General features: G+C 38.4%; 1 protein-coding gene and 1 long non-coding RNA gene across 6 annotated transcripts in view; one reads left to right on the forward strand and one right to left on the reverse strand.

The window, feature by feature from the left end:
* Positions 1 to 5,442: 5,442 nt before the first annotated feature.
* On the reverse strand, positions 5,443 to 7,549 carry LOC116609887. The gene is made up of 2 exons (XR_007312366.1): positions 7,451 to 7,549; positions 5,443 to 7,127 (listed from the first exon to the last, which is right to left on the reverse strand). It is a non-coding gene; the product is annotated as an uncharacterized LOC116609887 (long non-coding RNA).
* Positions 7,550 to 9,002: 1,453 nt separating this feature from the next.
* LOC5502442 (girdin) overlaps positions 9,003 to 19,563 on the forward strand; it is a 46,435-nt gene continuing 35,874 nt past the window's right edge. For 4 of the 5 annotated variants that reach the window (XM_048730775.1, XM_048730776.1, XM_048730777.1 and 1 more), the window contains exons 1-22: positions 9,003 to 9,375; positions 9,510 to 9,595; positions 9,774 to 9,885; positions 12,069 to 12,138; positions 12,275 to 12,333; positions 13,146 to 13,229; positions 13,369 to 13,433; positions 13,567 to 13,642; positions 14,061 to 14,111; positions 14,304 to 14,419; positions 14,776 to 14,857; positions 15,145 to 15,216; positions 15,464 to 15,550; positions 15,802 to 15,892; positions 15,997 to 16,052; positions 16,217 to 16,293; positions 16,503 to 16,561; positions 16,633 to 16,672; positions 16,773 to 16,935; positions 17,360 to 17,538; positions 17,819 to 18,061; positions 18,418 to 18,501. In XM_048730775.1, the coding sequence (XP_048586732.1) occupies positions 9,331 to 9,375; positions 9,510 to 9,595; positions 9,774 to 9,885; positions 12,069 to 12,138; positions 12,275 to 12,333; positions 13,146 to 13,229; positions 13,369 to 13,433; positions 13,567 to 13,642; positions 14,061 to 14,111; positions 14,304 to 14,419; positions 14,776 to 14,857; positions 15,145 to 15,216; positions 15,464 to 15,550; positions 15,802 to 15,892; positions 15,997 to 16,052; positions 16,217 to 16,293; positions 16,503 to 16,561; positions 16,633 to 16,672; positions 16,773 to 16,935; positions 17,360 to 17,538; positions 17,819 to 18,061; positions 18,418 to 18,501 (1,997 nt within the window). In that variant the 5' untranslated portion in view covers positions 9,003 to 9,330. The remainder of the gene's footprint in view (positions 9,376 to 9,509; positions 9,596 to 9,773; positions 9,886 to 12,068; positions 12,139 to 12,274; positions 12,334 to 13,145; positions 13,230 to 13,368; positions 13,434 to 13,566; positions 13,643 to 14,060; positions 14,112 to 14,303; positions 14,420 to 14,775; positions 14,858 to 15,144; positions 15,217 to 15,463; positions 15,551 to 15,801; positions 15,893 to 15,996; positions 16,053 to 16,216; positions 16,294 to 16,502; positions 16,562 to 16,632; positions 16,673 to 16,772; positions 16,936 to 17,359; positions 17,539 to 17,818; positions 18,062 to 18,417; positions 18,502 to 19,563) is intronic. The other variant, XM_048730779.1, reaches the window with a different exon arrangement.

The following is a 19,563-nucleotide window of genomic DNA, read 5'->3' on the forward strand; positions in this document are numbered from 1 at the left end:
TTGTGGTCATTTTTTTTGTTTTGTTTAAAGTCTCCCACATGTACCAAAAGCTCATAAGTCAGTATTAGAATTTCACTGAAGTTCATTGTGTCAGGGCTCTAGAGCTATTGCAAATCTCTTAACCATGACACTCCCCTTTTAAAGGAAAGTAAAAAAAATCAAAATTGTTGGTGGGGTTCTCTGTTGTGTTTGTTTTCTTTTTAGTTTTGTTCTATTATTATTATTATTATTTTCTTTTTTAGAGGGGGAGGGGAATTCAGATAAAAATAGCCAAGGGTCAATTCAAGCAACTAGTACAAAAGATGTTTTTTTGCAGTCCTTTATTCAATATATTCAAGGTTATCATGCAATTCTGTTGTTTGACTGCATATATATATATTTTTTCTTTCTTTTCATTACAAGTTCTATATGTGTAAGTGGTGACCATAGCTATGATTACTATTATTTAGAATATTTTTTTACCTACTAACAGAAAACAACTTGACTGCAAAACACTTACTGTAGGGCACTCGATATTAGGCATTACTTTCATGTGGATGTAAGGTTGAAATGTCAAAACCTTCATTAACCCGTGAACTACGCTTTAGCGTATTACACTTTGTGGTGATCTGATTCTATTGTTCTTTTTTGTGTTTTACTAACTATTACCGTTTAACTATCACACTTTGTTTCACGGGTTAATGAAAACCACTCTAATTACTTACAGTAGTTCTTTTTTGATATTATCATTTACTTGTATAATTTAGATGAGCAATACATATTTCTTTATCGCTTTGTAGAGCTCACCTCGTTCCTCATAAATAGCAAACAAAATGAAGTTTGTTCTTATTTTGCTGCAAAGGAATCTACAGTAGTTTTCTAATCAGATAATTGTTTTTCTTTTAACACTCACCTGTTATTTCAACAGCCTTACTTGAGTTTGCTTGTCTTAGAAATAGACCTTGCTTAATAAACAAAGACATGTTACAAACTTATTAAATAATAGGTAACAACTGCAATATTGTATGAAGAGAGTGCCCCTCTCTTCCCCCTGCTATTGTTGAAATTATGCTCAATAAACTCTTACCTCTTCCCTCTCCACCAGTTAAGCATTCTATGTATGCTTCCCTGTACAAAATGCACCCCTTCAAATAGAACATTAAAGTTCACATACTTGTTTACTTCCTCAAACTCTTTGCTTTGTGTTTTTTGTTAACTTCCTAGGAACAAATTGAATACATATAATCAATAAATCCAGCAAGCTTATTTTGCAAACTCACTTTTTTTATTATTTTTGCGCAAAACCAATCAGGATTAGGGGGGTCAAGCACAAAGAAAGAAAACGAATTAAAAAAAAAAGCCCATTGGCCTGGGATCGAACCCGGTCTGAAGAACAAAACGGAAACCATACATACGGATTACCCAATCGGTATGGCAGCACAAGGCTTTTACGGAATGCAGTAAAGAACCCGAAGGCCCCAAGCACCGATATTTCCGAGCGAATATGCTGTACAACACTCTTGCAAGGTTATCCCAACCCGCGCATTAATGGGGAGGACAATAACCAGGATCCCAGGCCTGTAATACGGTTACGCCACGCACAGCTCGCCGAGATTGTGGATGACAAAAAATAGAGGTCTATTTGGGCGTCTTGGGTCCCTTGGAGACTCGCCATGCGCACGGGCGCATCTCTTTTATTGTTTACATGACATCAAATTAGCGAAGAAAAAAGACGCTGTTTTGGTATCATGTGAAAATCATAAAAAAAAAGAAATAAAGACGTAAAGGGGGAGAATATTGACATATTCATATTAGAATATTGACAAAATCCGCAATATTGTCTACGCTGACTAAGTAAATCTGTATTTTACTTTAAAGGGGCAGCAGCATAGTACTGCGCATGTCTGGAGTCAGTGTTTATTGTAGGCTTTTAAGTGTCTACAAACAGTTGAACTTTTTAAAAGCTGTCAATACCTTATTAAATAATATGCAATATTATATTGAAAACTATGTTAATGGACAGTTTGTGGTCATTTTGTTTGTTTTGTTTAAAGTCTCCCACATGTACCAAAAGCTCATAAGTCAGTATTAGAATTTCACTGAAGTTCATTGTGTCAGGGCTCTAGAGCTATTGCAAATCTCTTAAACATGACACTCCCCCTTTAAAGGAAAGTAAAAAAAATCAAAATTGTTGGTGGGGGTCTCTGCTGTGTTTGTTTTCTTTTTAGTTTTGTTCGATTATTATTATTATTTTCTTTTTTAGAGGGGGAGGGGAATTCAGCTAAAAATAGCCAAGGGTCAATTCAAGCAACTAGTACAAAAGATGTTTTTTTTGCAGTCCTTTATTCAATATATTCAAGGTTATCATGCAATTCTTTTGTTTGACTGCATATATATATATATTTTCTTTCTTTTCATTACAAGTTCTATATGTGTAAGTGGTGACCATATCTATGATTACTATTATTTAGAATAATTTTTTACCTACTAAAAGAAAACAACTTGACTGCAAAACACTTACTGTAGGGCACTCGATATTAGGCATTACTTTCATGTGGATGTAAGGTTGAAATGTCAAAACCTTTATTAACCCGTGAACTACGCTTTAGCGTATTACACTTTGTGGTGATCTGATTCTATTGTTCTTTTTTGTGTTTTACTAACTATTACCGTTTAACTATCACACTTTGTTTCACGGGTTAATGAAAACCACTGTAATTACTTACAGTAGTTCTTTTTTAATATTATCATTTACTTGTATAATTTAGATGAGCAATATATATTTCTTTATGGCTTTGTATAGCTCATCTCGTTCCTCATAAATAACAAACAAAATGAAGTTTGTTCTTATTTTGGTGCAAAGGAATCTACAGTAGTTTTCTAATCAGATAATTGTTTTTTTTTAACACTCACCTGTTATTTCAACAGTTCTTACTTGAGTTTGCTTGTCTCAGAAATAGACCTTGCTTAATAAACAAAGACATGTTACAAACTTATTTAATAATAGGTAACAACTGCAATATTGTATGAAGAGAGTGCCCCTCCCTTCCCCCTTCTATTGTTGACATTATGCTCAATAAACTGTTACCTCTCCCCTCTCCACCAGTTAAGCATTCTATGTATGCTTCCCTGTACAAAATGCGCCCCTTCAAATAGAACATTAAAGTTCACATACTTGTTTACTTCCTCAAACTCTTTGCTTTGTGTTTTTTGTTAACTTCCTAGGAACAAATTGAATACATATAATCAATAAATCCAGCAAGCTTATTTTGCAAACTCACTTTTTTTTATTATTTTTGCGCAAAACCAATCAGGATTAGGAGGGTCAAGCACAAAAAAAGAAAACGAATAAAAAAAAAAGCCCATTGGCCTGGGATCGAACCCGGTCTGAAGAACAAAACGGAAACCATACATACGGATTACCCAATCGGTAGCACAAGGCTTTTATAGCGCGCGATAGATTGATATACCTTTTTTCCGAGTATAATATTTTTTTTTCCTAATGTTACTTTTTGGAATTTAAATTCGGAAAAAAAATTATCGATTGTAACCTTTTGGAGGTTACACCCGTAAAAACAATTCCCGAATTAACCCTGAAGCTTTTCCCGAATGTAACATCCAGTCCGATGGTGACTTTGCTTGGGATAGTCATGCTTTGTTCAGGATCCTGTATGTATTTTATGCACACATGAACTAACTAGATTCCCTGGATAACTTGATTAAGTAAATTCTAACGTAGAGCATAGCGCTCGATAGATTGATATACCTTTTTTTCCGAGTATACTGTTTTATTTTTCCTAATGTTACTTTTTGGAATTTACATTCGGAAAAAAATATCGATTGTAACCTTTTGGAGGTTACACTCGTGAAAATCATTCCCGAATGTAACCCTGAAGCTTTTCCCAAATGTAACCTCCAGTCCGATGGTGACTTTGCTTGGGATAGTTTACGATACCAATAGTATTAAAAGTAATTTTCATTACAATTCCCTTCAGAAATGCCACGTTAGTCTTTCGTTGCGGGCACTTGACTACTAACGCAGCGACCCGAGTTCGATTCCCGCTGATAGCGTATTTTTTTTCTTTCTTTTTTTAAATATCGATACTTAATTATACTGTTCTTGGTGTGTCATGACACAAAAAGAAGGTATAGGGACATTTTTATTTACTCTCAGCATCTTTTATGTGCTCATGCTTTGTTCAGGATCCTGTATGTATTTTATGCACACAAGAACTAACTAGATTCCCTCGATCACTTGATTAAGTAAATTCTAACGTAGAGCATAGCGCTCGATAGATTGATATACCTTTTTTTCCGAGTATACTGTTTTATTTTTCCTAATGTTACTTTTTGGAATTTACATTCGGAAAAAAAATATCGATTGTAACCTTTTGGAGGTTACACTCGTGAAAATCATTCCCGAATGTAACCCTGAAGCTTTTCCCGAATGTAACCTCCAGTCCGATGGTGACTTTGCTTGGGATAGTTTACGATACCAATAGTATTAAAAGTAATTTTCATTACAATTCCCTTCAGAAATGCCACGTTAGTCTTTCGTTGCGGGCACTTGACTACTAACGCAGCTACCCGGGTTCGATTCCCGCTGATAGCGTATTTTTTTTCTTTCTTTTCTTTCCGCTGATCCAAGACGGTATGCCTTGAAGTTTCCAACAATGCACTGCGGTGCCTTTTCCTTCTAGCGACGGCACTGCTACAGCCTATTGCTTACAACAGTTTTGCTTGTAATTTGCTTAAAAATTACAGCTTTTTCACATCTGGAGAGTGCCTTAGGACATCATGAAGTCTTTTTGGGCATAATTAATGCTGTGCTTATGGATGTTTGCACGCTGAGTTGGATTCAATGGGATAATTCCTTGTCTGGGCTTCACCTCTAAAGGTATCTATTTGTGACTTGATCTGTGTTTGCTTGTCTCTATTTGTAATTCGGAATTTTGTGTCTTTTTGGAAAGAAATGTTTCTGAGCATTTGTTTACGTATTGTCTCTATTTGTAGTTCGGAATTTTGTGTCTTTTTGGAAAGAAATGTTTCTGAACATTTGTTTACGTATTGGTTAGAAATCAAGGTTAATATTTTGACAATAGAGTCAATTCTTTTACATTGCTTAGATGCGCTTTTGAAGGTCGTCTATGCCTTGGAGGAATCCATGTGTATCCCGGTCTGGTGATGTTTAGTTTGCATTTCTGACGCTTTGGAGTTGGGCCTTTATTTTACGGGCGTCTCAGGGAGTAATAGTAATGAAAGACTTAAGCACAATTTAAAAATTTGGGTGAAGATTGAATGAATTCTGGAAGAGTTATGCGTATTTATAACCAACTTCACACTGGTATTCTTGTCACTTGAGAATACTTTCTTGCCTGTTACGCGCGCCTCAGTGAATTCGCAACGCAGTAACTTTACAAAAAAATAATCTTTTGCCAGAGGGAGATGAGACTCACTTGCAAATAAAGGTAAAATATGAATTTTACTTACAATTGCAATCCTATTTTCAAGATTAAAGAAATATGGAGAAACACCATTGTGTTTTATTGTTACAGTTTGCCTGGTAAAGATACTAGATTTGAGGGATCGCCCAAGGTCATATGCAGTGGCTATATGCCCGACAGCCCAACAGTCGGGAAAGGTCCTTGACTAAAAAATCGTTATCAAAATGACACATTTTATGGATGATAACTAACCTTAAAACTAAACCCTGGCGACGGGCCAGCTAACCCTACTAAGACTACCCTGTGCTGTATCAATTCAAGATCCGTAAGTGATGACATTTTCCTTATGGTTTCCCTGTAGTGTGTGTTATCATGTAAAGTCATGGCACAGCCCAGTGAGCAATCCTACCTATGCGCTGATTAATTATAATTACTGCTGCGTGAAGACGACATGAGAAAATGATGGCCAAGAATCAAACCTCGTTCAGAAAAGCTTAAATGAGAAAAAATAGACCATGCTTCCAGACGTGCTGATACACCGTATGGCAGCATAAGCGACTAGGCTGGAGATTTCGGCCCCAGCACCGCTATCTAGCGAACTGTACAACACGAAGGAACCAAAGGTACCAGCTCTTTAATGGGGAGGTAATAACCAGGATCCCAGCCCTGTCTTAGTCGGTTACGCCACGAACAGCTCACTGAAATGTACTTTGAAAAATATCAAGGTCTTTTTCACGCTTTTTGTGTCTCTTGGGAATGGGTGTGTTGCTATAGTAATGTAGTGATGTCGTCATCATGTGCAGCACACTACGACCAAGGTCTACATTCCTGCCTTTAGCCTTTGTTCTTCTTTGTCCAGTCATGCACGTGCATATGACATTGAAATGAACGCAAAGTAAGATGTTTTGTTTTCTTAGGTTCTAGAAAATACTGTTAATAGACCTCTCGTAAACTACTTTCCTCGAATTTCTTACAGTCTTTCAGATTCTAGAGTTCATATATTTGTTGGGTTTCGTCCGTGGTTTGCTTTGCTAGTTTTTGAATGGCCGTGCGAGAGAGCTGGGTCAAGTGTGAAGGCCGCCCCAAGCGAGTTCAGGGCGGGCAGGAAAAAACAAAGGGAAACCGTTTTTGATTGTGTTTTTTTTTTTTTTTTTTTCGCCCGCTCTGACCTGAAAATAAACCACGAATGAGTCCGCGTATTCGCGGTTAAAAAATTGCTCTGAAACCCAACAAAACCGCCAGCTACGCAGGCTAAACTACTGAGAGTAGGTCGGACTGCCTGTGGTATTATAAGCCAGCGTAAAAGTGATTTGCCTACCAAAGGCGGTAAAGGTTTTAATTCAGCCCACATTATCTAAATATGCTCTTGCGTTTCCCTACTGCTTTGAATAAAGTATAATCATTAATATTAACAATTGTCGTCGCTACGTCACCACACTTAACCATTACAATTGATATTGGAGTCTAAAATTTACAGACTCAAGCAGCTACAATCTGAATCTTTCAAATCGTGATAATCAAAATCCGGGTTCTTTAGAGAACAAATTGCCCCGCCTGCGAAGCATGATGGGGTTCCGGTACATCCCAGAAAGGGGCAACTGCAGTATGACTGGTCTGCAATGTCAATATGGGCAAATTTGTGACAGTAGTACAGCTTGTACTTCCAAACGACGAACTGGTGCATCACGGGATACTCATGCGTATCTGTGTAACGTGGATTCGTGTTATCAGAGGGATTGAAAAACAAAACAACAGCACAAAGGGCGCAGAGCCCCCACCCTCCCTCCCTTACACCCTCCCCCATCCCCTCAGCGCCGTTGCAGACTTCAAAATATTGGAGAGGTCCAATACAGAAACATTAAGATATTTGTTTGGAGGAGGGGGACTACGGCCCTTTCCCTAATCAATATAAGACTTTCACATACTTAACACCGCCCAACCCTCCCCCTTAACCCCCCATAACCCCTCACCACCACCACCACCCTCGTCTCCCCAACAGAATGTATGGGGACAAGTTTTTTACTTACATGACTTAAGAATCCCCTGGTGGTTTATATCCATGCCACAAAGAGTCGACGGTAAACACAAAAGCAAAGCGATGATGAATCTGGACATTTTATCTGTTGTAAAGGAAATATAAACTTACATGGAATGAGAAATTTCAGAAAAAAATACGCTATTCTTTTGAAAAAGGTGAAATTGATGTGTTTGATGAAAAATTCACTATCAGAATTCTATAAAACCACCAAACCATCGTTCAGTGACGTGTATGCCCATACACCACTTGCCTCTAGGAATATTCCACGTTTGGTCTCTTGCTTGATGAAGATCGTTTCGTATAAATCTTAGTGTCTTAGTTAGGAAAGAGTAGTTTATATATCTTCTTGTGCTGATGCGTGCGACCATCTGCCCTGACACGTGCAGTAGTCTTCAGATGAAGCACACATCACGACGTACTGGCGTGATATTTGTCAATATTTTGTTTTTTTGTTTAGTCTGCGCTCTAGCATTGCCGGGGGATCGTTCCTTGGCCAGATATATGGAGTATTTCGTTTTTTTTTTTATTAGCTACTTAAAGGGATTGTCCAAAAAGTTGGTCGCTTATGAAACAAGTTGGTCGCCGTTTTGTCGTTAGAGCTGTACAGCTTCAAACACCAGTCACCCGCCAAGAAGGAGCGTTTAATTGCCTTTGCATAAGCGACGGGAGTAATATTTGTCGCCGGCTCAGCATGTGCTGTCCCTCTTCAGTGGTCCGTAGCAAAATATCCCAGCGAAGCGTAGCTTTGTAAGAGTCGAGCTCGTAATGGTTGATCAGATAATCTATGTTATCTTTCCAGCTATTATCTAGTATACAACAATCAAAGCTATTAAAACTTTAATGTTGACCTTCGTCTTTTGTACTTTAGCTGCGCGCTCTGCACATCCGCAAAAATTATGCAATTATGTGTACATGAAACACAGCGAAAAACAGACTATAAATAAAATGCATAGATCTTCTGTGTTTAAGGTGTTCAGTTTGTTGTAAAGAGTGTATTGTTTTGGGATTTAAAAGCGTTTCCGTTTTATTTACGCAGCTTTACGCAGTATTCTAGCGCGTAATCGCTCTTCTATGGATAACAAGAGGTTGTGCCATCGCAAAAAAAAGAAAATCCAAACAAAAATAAAAGAAAATCCAAACAAAAGTAAAAGGAAAACGAAAGGGGGCTTGAGATACAATGTTCGTAAAAGCAACCAATGTTATTGCTGGAGTCGCGAGTTTCTCGTGTGGGAACCTCGTGAATATGATATGATGACAAGAGTGAGGTCAAGTCTTGCTGAAAGAACAATGAAAGCAGACGGACCGGAAACCTGTGGTATTGACCATTACTCGAAAATAGCAATAGCTTGATCGTTATAAGGGTCAAATGACTATCGCTAGAATTGTTCCCTAAATGACGTAAACAGCTTTTAAACTCTCTCTTCCGCGCTTTTCTTTGTTTAGAGAGTTATGTCGACGGCAAATGCAATATTGAGAGATGCTTTTGTCTCGTAGACCGCACCCAAAACAATTAGCGGGTTTGCTGTGGTTTGTAGCCTCTCTTGCGCGCGCATGTGTACAGAGCTGCCAAAATCTCATCATTCAAATAACTTCGCTCCAAAGAAAAGACTGTTCGTCTCGCTAGGAGAGGATTAAACTCCTAAAATGGCGCCACTTTTGCAGAAGAATCACCCACTATGATGCTTGAATATACATTTAATTGGCAACTTTTGTGAGATTTTCTAAAAAGGAGCGTAAACCCGAGACTTGGTGCGGTTTGTGGTCTCGGAGCACAACACATGATCCGCCGAAATAGAAAACTGTAACTAAAACCGTTAGGCTTTTGAAGGATTTGGAGAGGGTTTTACCCCGTCTGGTGTCTCCTAAAACATGACTGCTGTAGGGGACTTCTTGGCTAACCCACTTGTTACTTGGGTGAGTGAGCTTGAGCTGAAATAATCATTTATAGAGCTTTAGCTGCCGGAGTAATCCAATGTCCCCTAGCGACAGTGCGCACCAGTGTGAAATCGTGACTTACAATTTTCTCATTTTTTTTCTCGTAACTTTAGGTAAATACCTTCAAGAATGGAAAGTTCATCGAATCAGTCTCTGAATTCGCTGATGGAGTGTTCCTTAATGAAGTTATGGTGGAAATGTGAGTTTATTTTTCAAAGCGCACTTGAAGATCACAAAGTGTTTGAAATCCGAATCTTCGCGCGAAATTACGTTCGAAAGGATCCGCGATTTACGCCAAAATCACTCGATAGCATCAAAACTTTAAATTTATAGAAACCGATTAAAGATATCTGATATATTATATGCCTTTCTTTCAGCGATCCAACGTATTTCACGTTGACACGAATTCACCATAACGTTGAAGGAGATCTGAATATTCGAATCCAAAATCTCGATGCATTGGTGAGGCATCTGAAAGCGTATTATCAAGTGAGTGTCTGTAATACAATATATCTCGCTTGAGTCAGCCATGGTGTCTGCCTCGTTACCAGAACAACCAAGAGGCGGTTCTGTAGACTCAAAGTGTGTTCTTCTAACCAGCAAAAACTTGATATTTGGGATTGTTTTCAAAATTTGCACTGGTGTTTTCGTTCGCGCAAGTAGTAATCTCGAAAAGTTGTCGCGATTCATATCAACATCCAGTCATCCAGGCAGATATCAAGCTTGATTTCCGAAGTTCAAGATTTTGAACTTTCTTGTATGTCATTTCCTACTAGCAATTTAGATTTCACGATGTTGGTTTTGCGAATATTGGCGGGGCATTTTAATGGTTTCTTACAAGTGGCCATGTTTACATGTAATTTTGTGGGCTGGCTTTGTTGGTGTTGGTCTTGCGTCTTTCGCCACATCTCGCGTTTCATCTGACTCTAAACAGAAAATTGAATTTGTAATAACAAATTTATGTTTACAATAAAGAAACTTTGGCGGAAAGTCTCAGCGAGAGGGATTTTATTTGACACCGGTGGATATTGTTACGTTATAAGATAGTTTTTATTTTGTTATGTTCGACAAAAGCTCTACTTTGTCTGAAACTGGGTAAATCAGATTTTATTTAAATCCCTGTCAAAATTTTGGAATTTCCGGAATCTTAGATTCTCTTGCTGTTCAATTTGCACCCACTGTTTTTATAACTTTGCCTTAATGTATTCTAAGACCTCACTTTGAATACATATCTTCTAAAGCCACCGTATTAAATGCCCTTTATATGATCTCCAAATAAATATACGCCAATAATCCGGGACACGAACCGTGCTGCTTGACTGCTGGATATGATCGCGTTTTGATAACCCAACTTTAATGTATTCCTTTTAGCTCATAAACATTGTAAGCAAACAGACAACACTGAATTCAAATAGTTCTCTTGAGAAAGGTGTAGGAAATTTGACAGCTTGTGTTTGTTGCTTAAATAGACCACCCCATGATATGACACATTCTAGGGTGTTATTTGCTAATTGCAGCTTATTAGAATATGGGATAACTTTACCTAGCAGGGGCTACCATTTGTTAACCGGGAGTTATTTTGCCTCTAGCAAGGAAGACATTCTTGCTCAGTCAGAAGCAGCACAGGCAGGGCATTTAGTCATCCCAGAACAGTCTTCAATACAACTAAGACATAGCATGTCTTTCAAAATGCTCTCATAGAGCAGGTTGGCATATACAATACCCTGCTTATATAAAAAAAGTGACAGCCCATTTCTGAATAACAGAACAGGGTGAATTGGCCTGTTTTGAAAAAGTCATGAGAACTGACCTCAGAACTTTTTCCTGTTTTATTTTTAATAATATTGTTTTTCTTTTGTAAGGTTTTGCCGCATAACTAAATAATCTAATTAAGTTGTTATTATTCCGAGCATAATGGCATATGTTTGCCAAAAGGTATATAGATATGCAAAAATAGTGTAAATTTATTAATAAGAATTCTTATTCTTTTTAAATTTGTGTTCTCTGGCATTGACAAAAATGCAGGGATAGAAATGGGAATAATAAAACAACAAGGAAGTTAAAGGGATTTAAAGCACCTAGATAATGATTAATGCAATATTACCAGGCATCAAATAGCTGTTTAAGAATGCCTAAAATGTGTTGTCAAGTTTAGTCAATAACAAATGTTAAGTTTTTCTCTTGGTATTTTTTTTTTCAGTCAAGTAGAATAGTTTTGTTTACATTCTAGATAGATCCAGTGGAGTGACTGCTAGATTTATGATGTATAGCCATCTTGTATTGTACCTATGGCAGAACAGTCTCCCTAAAACTGATGACCATTGCTATAACCATAACACAGGCAGATACAGTATTTTATAGTATTTACAGTATTTTATAGTATTTTACAGTATTTTATAGTATTTTACAGTATTTTGTAGTATTTTACAGTATTTTGTAGTATTTTACAGTATTTTACAGTATTTTGTAGTATTTTACAGTATTTTGTAGTATTTTACAGTATTTTACAGTATTTTGTAGTATTTTACAGTATTTTACAGTATTTTGTAGTATTTTATAGTATTTTACAGTATTTTGTAGTAGTAACAACAAAGAAATGCATGCTTGCAACCATTTCAAGCTGTATGGGATATTTAGATTTTTCACTTTTTGATGTGTTATTGTTTTGTCAGGAGAAACTGCAGCAGTTAATATTATTACGAGCTCCAGATGTGGTGACTATCGCACATGATCCAGAGAGTGGTGAGCAGTCTGTTTAGCAGTATTTACATACCCTTAAAGTGGAACTTTTTTTGAAAAAATTCTTCTACCCCAAATATATACACTCTCTTGTGCAAAAATCACTCACTATTATATGTATTTTGTCATTGCTTATCAGATGTTAGCCTTCAAGAACTTATAAAAATCTTGCTACTGATGCTTGGATGTGCAGTCCAGGTACAGTACATTTAATACTCTTGGCCCAGACCAAGTGTCCAGCAGGCATGGGATATGGGGGAAAAAGTAGCTACAACATAAATTTACCCTTTTCTATCAGGGGCGTACGCAGCCTCTAGGCCTGCAGTCACTGGACTGCCAAAAAAATTAGCGATCTTATTTGCAAAACGAGGTGAAAAAAATCAAATGTTTACTCATTCATTTTTATGTACCTACAGTAGTTTGATATATACAATGAGGAAAACAACTATAATTTTCTTAATCGTGTTAGTCTACACATGATTTCCAAACATATTGGTATGTTGTTCAGTGCCACACGACAACTAAAGTCCTATTTCAGATCTAGGATATGACAGAGGATCGTGTAATATTCTCAAAAGTCTGATGCATTGACACTAATTTCAAACCCAAAAGCAGGACCTATGAAATCTTCACGCGGATGCGGATGCGGGGCCATGCCCTCATTCAGCTTCTGAATGCTTTGACTGCAACTTGTTAAAATCCTGCGTACGCCCCTGTCTATGGCATGTGTTTATATATATAATAAATGAACACAAGGTTTTACTTCCCTTTGAAAACCCAGTAGTTTCATAGACGTTGCATGCATGACCTCTCCTCACTTAGGACGAAATGGTTAAAATGTTAGTGAAACCACTCTCTTTTCATAGAAGCTTCAAATGTACCATTTCAACATTGTGTTGATTTTTTTCCTTAATCCACCATGCCTATACAGATACCATCTACTTGCTATACAGCTTGTCTTTCTAGTTAATATATACCATTCTTTTTTTTATTGTTTGATTATTTTGCAGAGTGAGAAAAAAGAAGACTTTATAGAAAAGATAAAAGAGCTAGACTTCGAAGTACAAAAGAATTTAGTTGATTGTATAAAAGAGGTGAGTCTATTTTATATAAGAAATATCATGCATTCAAATAACACCAGTGCTTAGAGCATATTTTATAGAATGATAAAGAATAACTGGAAAATGAAGTGTGACTATGAGTCAATGCACTTAAACTAGTTTTTTTTTTTAGATTACAGAGAAACCTAGTAATGTTCTTACATTTCGAGTAAATGAATTAGTGGAGTCCCCATTAGAGTAAGTATACTATACCTACAGTAATTATTACATGTCACTGTTCCATATTGATTGCTGATGAATGATGATGGTGATGACTGGTGGTGGATAGTGATTTCTCGCATTGATAACAATTTCTATACTTTATTTTTAGGCATATTGTTGAGTATGTAGAGAATATGTTTTACCAAATGGGCCAGATAGTGGAAGACAGAGATGACTTGGTTGCAGTAAGTAATGAAGTTTGAGCTGTAATTTGTATACAAAACTGTAAAGTTTATTATGCAAACATGGGGCTTTGCATGCTCTCCTGTATGGCCCTCTCAAAAGCACAGCGGCACTGCTTTGGGCCATCCAACAATGAGTCAATAAGTTCCTGTATGGCTTGTGCACTTGGTCAATAAGATCTAATTGCCAGCAATGTTTGGGGAAAACCCACACGGTTGATTATAGACATGAAGATGTGCTTATATATGCACCTACAATGTATTTAAAATTACGTTGTCAAAGCAAATGGCAAATTGTAATTGACAAATGGCAGTTATATGATCGAAAGGATCCATGGATCACTACTGTATTTTTATTATTCTGTATTTTGTACATACTCCATTATTACTAAAGTCTGAACTTCTTATTCAACTTTTACAGATGGTTACCCACCTTGCATTTGAAAAAGATGCATTGATGCAAGAAAGACAGGTAAGACCTCCTGGAGGGTGGCACAGGAGCTGGCTTTGTAGCTCATGTTTGATTGTCCGGTTGCCTAGTCATCCTTATTACCCTAAAATGCCTGTACCACCCTAAATCGTACATATTGCCCTAAATCGCCCTTATCACCCCTATCACTCTAATATTTACGCTGGTGTACTGATGATTTTAATTTGTTTACAGAATATGAAATCTCCCAGGCCATTTTCCCCACCACCATCTGTAGTACAGCAAAATGCCAAAGAGTCCCCTTCAATATCTGCTACAAAAGAGAAGATCAGACTTCTGACAGAGGAGATGTAAGTGATACAATCCCCCCCCCCCCCCCTCTTGCCTGATTGAGAAACATGTTTAGAAATAGATAAATGGGGCAAAGTTGGATATCCTAGGGACTTTATGCAATAAGGAAAGCAATACCATCAGCAATTACTGCGCATATTTCAAAATGTCTGTTGACATCCATGACCCCATGTGTAGAACCTGCTAGTAGGGAAATGGTACTCTATATATGCTGTCACGGATGACATCTTTGTTTTTAGCACAGGAAAACAAATTACATTTGTTGGTTACAAGTAGGGTAGGAAAAACGAAATCTTATTCTTTTAAAGTTTTTTGAGTTTATTTAGTTACAAGAAGAACTTGCTTGTCCTTGCAGAGAAGAGAAAAATGTTGTGATGCAAGAACTGCGAGATGAGTTGATTTCCAACAAGAAACTTGTGGAGAAGTTGCGACAAGAGGTGAGATTTTCTGCAGAGCTTGAAGAGGCTGCACTACTTTGACTCTATGAAAGGGTCCACATTATCAGTTGGGTATTAAATTTAAAGCTTCCTGTGTGCTAAGGTTTGAAACTTTATGGACCTTTCACAAAATCAGGCTAATGACCAAGATTCCTAAAGATATCGTGCAGACTTACATCTCAACTCTGATAAGGGATTATTGAGTTAACTGTGGTTTCAGTTGGACGTCTGTACACAAGAAGAGATACTGGATGTTCTGTACTGAGCATTGTGTTTTGTCAAAACAGAACAAGCAACTGTCACAGGACGCCAGATGGGTGAAGGCATACAGAGATGAGATGGACATGCTCAAGTCAAAGGTAAGACACTTAAACAGCTTCCGTCAGCCGCCATTCTGTCATCCTAGCAAAGCACCAAGTGTGAAAAAGCATCCATTTTCATCCGCAGATTTGGGGAAGCTAATTCTTTATTTTCGATTGAATTTGGTAAAAAAAAGTATAAACTTTTCTTTTAGATTAACCTACCCTGAGTCTTCCCTTTCTTTATTTCTCCATATTTTTCTCTCTTTGTCAAGGTGATGTTATAATGACTTTTTGAACTGTACAGGCCGACAGAGTGGAGAAGCTCGAAGCAGATGCCTCAAAGTACAAGGACAAGCTGAGAGATCTTGAGTACTTGAGAAAGAGATCAGAGGTAGGTGTAGGTGTTTTATTTTGTTGAGAGAACAACTCAGTAGAATCCTGTTTACACAAACACTCAAGGAAGTAAAAATTATTCAAGTTAGCGGGGAGTTATCGGATTAGAAATGAGAATAAGTATCTGGGGAACTTGAAGTTAGTTTTATGTAGTTTGCAGGGAGCTCAAGTTTATCCATGTTGTTGTTTTCTGGGGTTCACTTCCAGCATGATCACAAAAGTAAAATGTTTATGATGATTGTATTTCAGGAACTCAAGGAAGAGAACGAGCTGTTATACGATAACAAACTGGTGTTGGAACAGCAACTTCTGGGACTGTCTGCTAAAGAGGAACGCATAGGTACGTCCATTTGAAAAAATGCGCAGCTACGCATAATTCCAGCAAGTATCTGGAATCCTCAAATCTTTAATATTATACAATAAAATGTTATACTCTGTCCACAGAGATTCTTGAAGAAGAGAACAAGAAGCTGAAGGGGCACATCCATCACATCGCTGAGGTAATTCTCTCAGACTGTGAAGGCCATTTGTGGGCCAGCCAGTGACGGCGCAGCCTTTTCTATGTGTATTTTGGCGGGAGTTTGAGACCCCAAAAGTCTTGATTTTTTGTGCACGTCGCCTATCGAAGCTGTATACAGCACTCATGGTAATTGTTATGCTTCAGGAGAGGCAGATAGACCAGGCTAAGGTGAAAGAAGTCATGGAAGAAAATGCACAGCTCGTTATTGACAAACAGGAGAGGTAACTATGAATTCGATAGCTCAGTGATACCGGCTTCGTCTCTCAAGACATCGAAAGGTCTTGTTTTTTGTTGTTGTAAAAACCTGGCGTTCTACGTTGGGACTGTGAATCCTTCCGTAAAGTATGTTAAGCCGAAGGTCCTTTTTTCCATCCGATAAGTTATTGTGTTCCAGCAAATCCCTTTTTTCTGACTAAATTTAATTTTGTAGTTTGGCAGAACTCTTTTCCCTGAACGCTGAACTCGAGGTTCTCAGAGGAAAAAGCTCAGGTATGTGTGAAAATAAATAACATTTGCCTTGATCTTCGCTCCCTAATGGCGCTATGGCGTATTTTTTTCAGGCGGTCCTGCCAGCCTTGCTAGTGAATGTAACGAGTCGAGGTGAGGGTCAGTCTTTTCATTGTTATCCCTATATCCATCTACAGAAACCGTTTTCTATTTATACTATTTACTGTTTTAAAGTGGCTTTTTTTCCTCTTAGCTCCATGGACGTTCTGAGACTTTCTCAGCAAAATCAGCACTTGAAGAAATCTTTAGAAGACTTGCGTGGCTCTAGCGCGAGACTGATCGATTTGGAGCGGGAAAATAGAAGTCTACATGACAAGCTTTTACAGGAGAAGTCAAGCACACATCGCTTCAATGAAGTACGATCTACTGTAGTTTTACTGATATTCGTGTGATCAGTATCAACATCACTATTATCATTGTCATAATTATCATGATCATTATCATCACCATTATCATTACCATTATTGTCCTCCATATACCATCATCATAAGTCATCATTATCATGACCACCACCAGCACCACCACCATAGTAGTCATCATTCTCATTATAATAATTATTGCCATTATCACCATTATTGTCACCATACCATCACCACTAGTTATATATCACCATATTCATTGTCAGCAGCTTTCTTATCTTTACCATAATAAAAACCATTGTCATCAGCGTCATAGTTTTGTCACCTTTATAGTTTCAGTGACATTAAATATTATCAAAACTCCCTATTTTGCCCCACAACCTGTTTACTATCCCTTTTGACCTCTCCCCTCCCCCGTCAGGATCTTGCCAAATACAAGACGAAGTGCAAGTCCCAGGCCTCTGAGATAGAGAAGCTGAACCGCGCGGTCCACTTGCTGCGCGAGGAGCTGCACGTGTCGTCATCCGAGGTGCTCAACCTGTCTGGGGAGCTCAAGGAGCGAGGGGAAGTCATCGCTGGCCTCGAGCAGACTAATTACAGGTGAGTGGTGCAGAACTGTTGGCGACTTGAAGGAAGAAGTCACATGACATTATGGGTAGTAATTTGCATGGTGCAGAACTGTTGGCGACTTGAAGGAAGAAGTCACATGACATTATGGGTAGTAATTTGCGACCGTAGCGTGTTTATTTTGGCGTGATTATGCCACTAAAAAATGACTACTTTTTAGTGCAATTCGCCTATTGCTCATGAAACGCACTTTCTTTCTACATTTCTCTATTAATTGGTAGCTTATTGCTTATCAGATTTAAATCTTTTCCAGCCAAGCGTCGAAGATCAGTGAACACAGCGAAGACGTGGTGGTGAAGCAAGAGAACGTCGCCGCGCTGACGAAAGCGGTGGTAAGCAAGGAACAGCAGCTGTTGAACCTGGACCAGAAGAACAAGGAGAAAGAGGTGGTCATCCTCGAGATGAACAAGCGCATCCAGGAGAAGAAAGAAACCATCACCAACATGGAGAAGAACATTAGCGACAAGGACAAGCAGCTACGCAGTTTACAATCAAGGTAACACAGGCACGCAATCACAAGTGTCACACAATCACAAGCGTCACGCTATCACCAGTCACGCAATCACAAGTGTCACGCATTTTAAGGTACGCACTCATACAACAGTCTAACAAATGTAACACAGCGCAATCCTAAGCGTCACAAAATCGCCAGTCGCTGTCTATAATCAAGGTACGCATTTATACAAGGGTTTGACAAATGTCACGCAGTCACGCAATCATAAGCGTCACGAAATCATCCCGTAATCACGGAGTGACAGTCACTTAATTGACAAAAAAGAGGAACATTATTGCAGTGTATTGCAAGTTTGAGTACGTTAGTCGCGGTCTTACCAGGTTTGTTGACAATTGCAGGCTTGGGGAGTCCTCTAAAGACCACCAGAAGTCCGAAGAAACCGTTAAGAAACAGAAGAAGGAGATCATGGAGCTTGAAAACAGGTGAGTTAACCGCCTCGGGTTTGACAGTTTAGCGTGACATTGTGGTGTGACATTATGACGTGATTAGCGTAACTATATGACGTGACGTGGTGTGACAGCCAGAGTTGCCGGAATGACGTGATCGGCGTGACGGCGCACCTCTGTCTTGTAGACCGCACCCTTCTTCTTGGCGCTTGCTCTAGCAAATATAGCATGTACTAAATACCCTTTGTAAAAACTTGTCCATATGCTCCTAGAATCTTATTTTTGCGGTTTGTCATCTCAAGGGGAGTATCTCTTCCTGTGGGACGTTTCTCCCCTGGCTGACAAAGTGCTTATAGACTGGGGGAGGGTTGGGATATTGTGTTACGTTTACCGTAACAAAGAACTCGCTCATTGAGGTGTTAGTAAATGCCATATTTGCTGAGTGCCAATCGTGCCCTCCGATCGTGCTCTTAGTAACGTCGCTACTGCTCCGAACTACCCTGGTAAAACCTGCACACTTTAGCCTGCTTGGAAATCTAGCTTTGCTGCATCGAACGTTCTTTAAATCGCGCCAAATTAGCCGTACTTCGAAGCAATTCGCGTCTCCTTGCATGCATATTAACATGATCTCTGCAATAAAACTGAACCTGATGACATTGTCATTTTTGTTAAACGCCGTAAATTCCATGTAAGGAAATTAATCAATTCCTTATTAGGAATACTTAACGAGCCGAAAAGTTAATTCTGAAATGTTGCGCGCCAACCCTTGGCACTAGTTAGAACTAGCTTTAGGAACTGACTCGCGGCATCTCAGAACTTTCTGCTTGAACCACTAAGTTCGTCGTGTTTTATGTGCCCTATGAGTTCCAATGCAGATAATAGCCTGTGCACACTACTCTAAAAGTAAATGAAAAAAGAATAGAGAAAGTGGAACGCGGCTAAGTTAAATAGCAATTTCGCCTTTTAAGTCATCCTTTAAATTCCTCCTCTCTTTGAGTTCTTCTTCGTCTTAAGTTTTCTCGTACAGTAGAACTTGTAAAGAAAAGCCCTTCTCTTCTTTCCTTGCTCGCCGTATTTCGCTAAACACAAGGAAAGTAG

The sequence above is a fragment of the Nematostella vectensis genome, chromosome 7, assembly GCF_932526225.1.
Source record: "Nematostella vectensis chromosome 7, jaNemVect1.1, whole genome shotgun sequence".
Taxonomy (NCBI): domain Eukaryota; kingdom Metazoa; phylum Cnidaria; class Anthozoa; order Actiniaria; family Edwardsiidae; genus Nematostella; species Nematostella vectensis.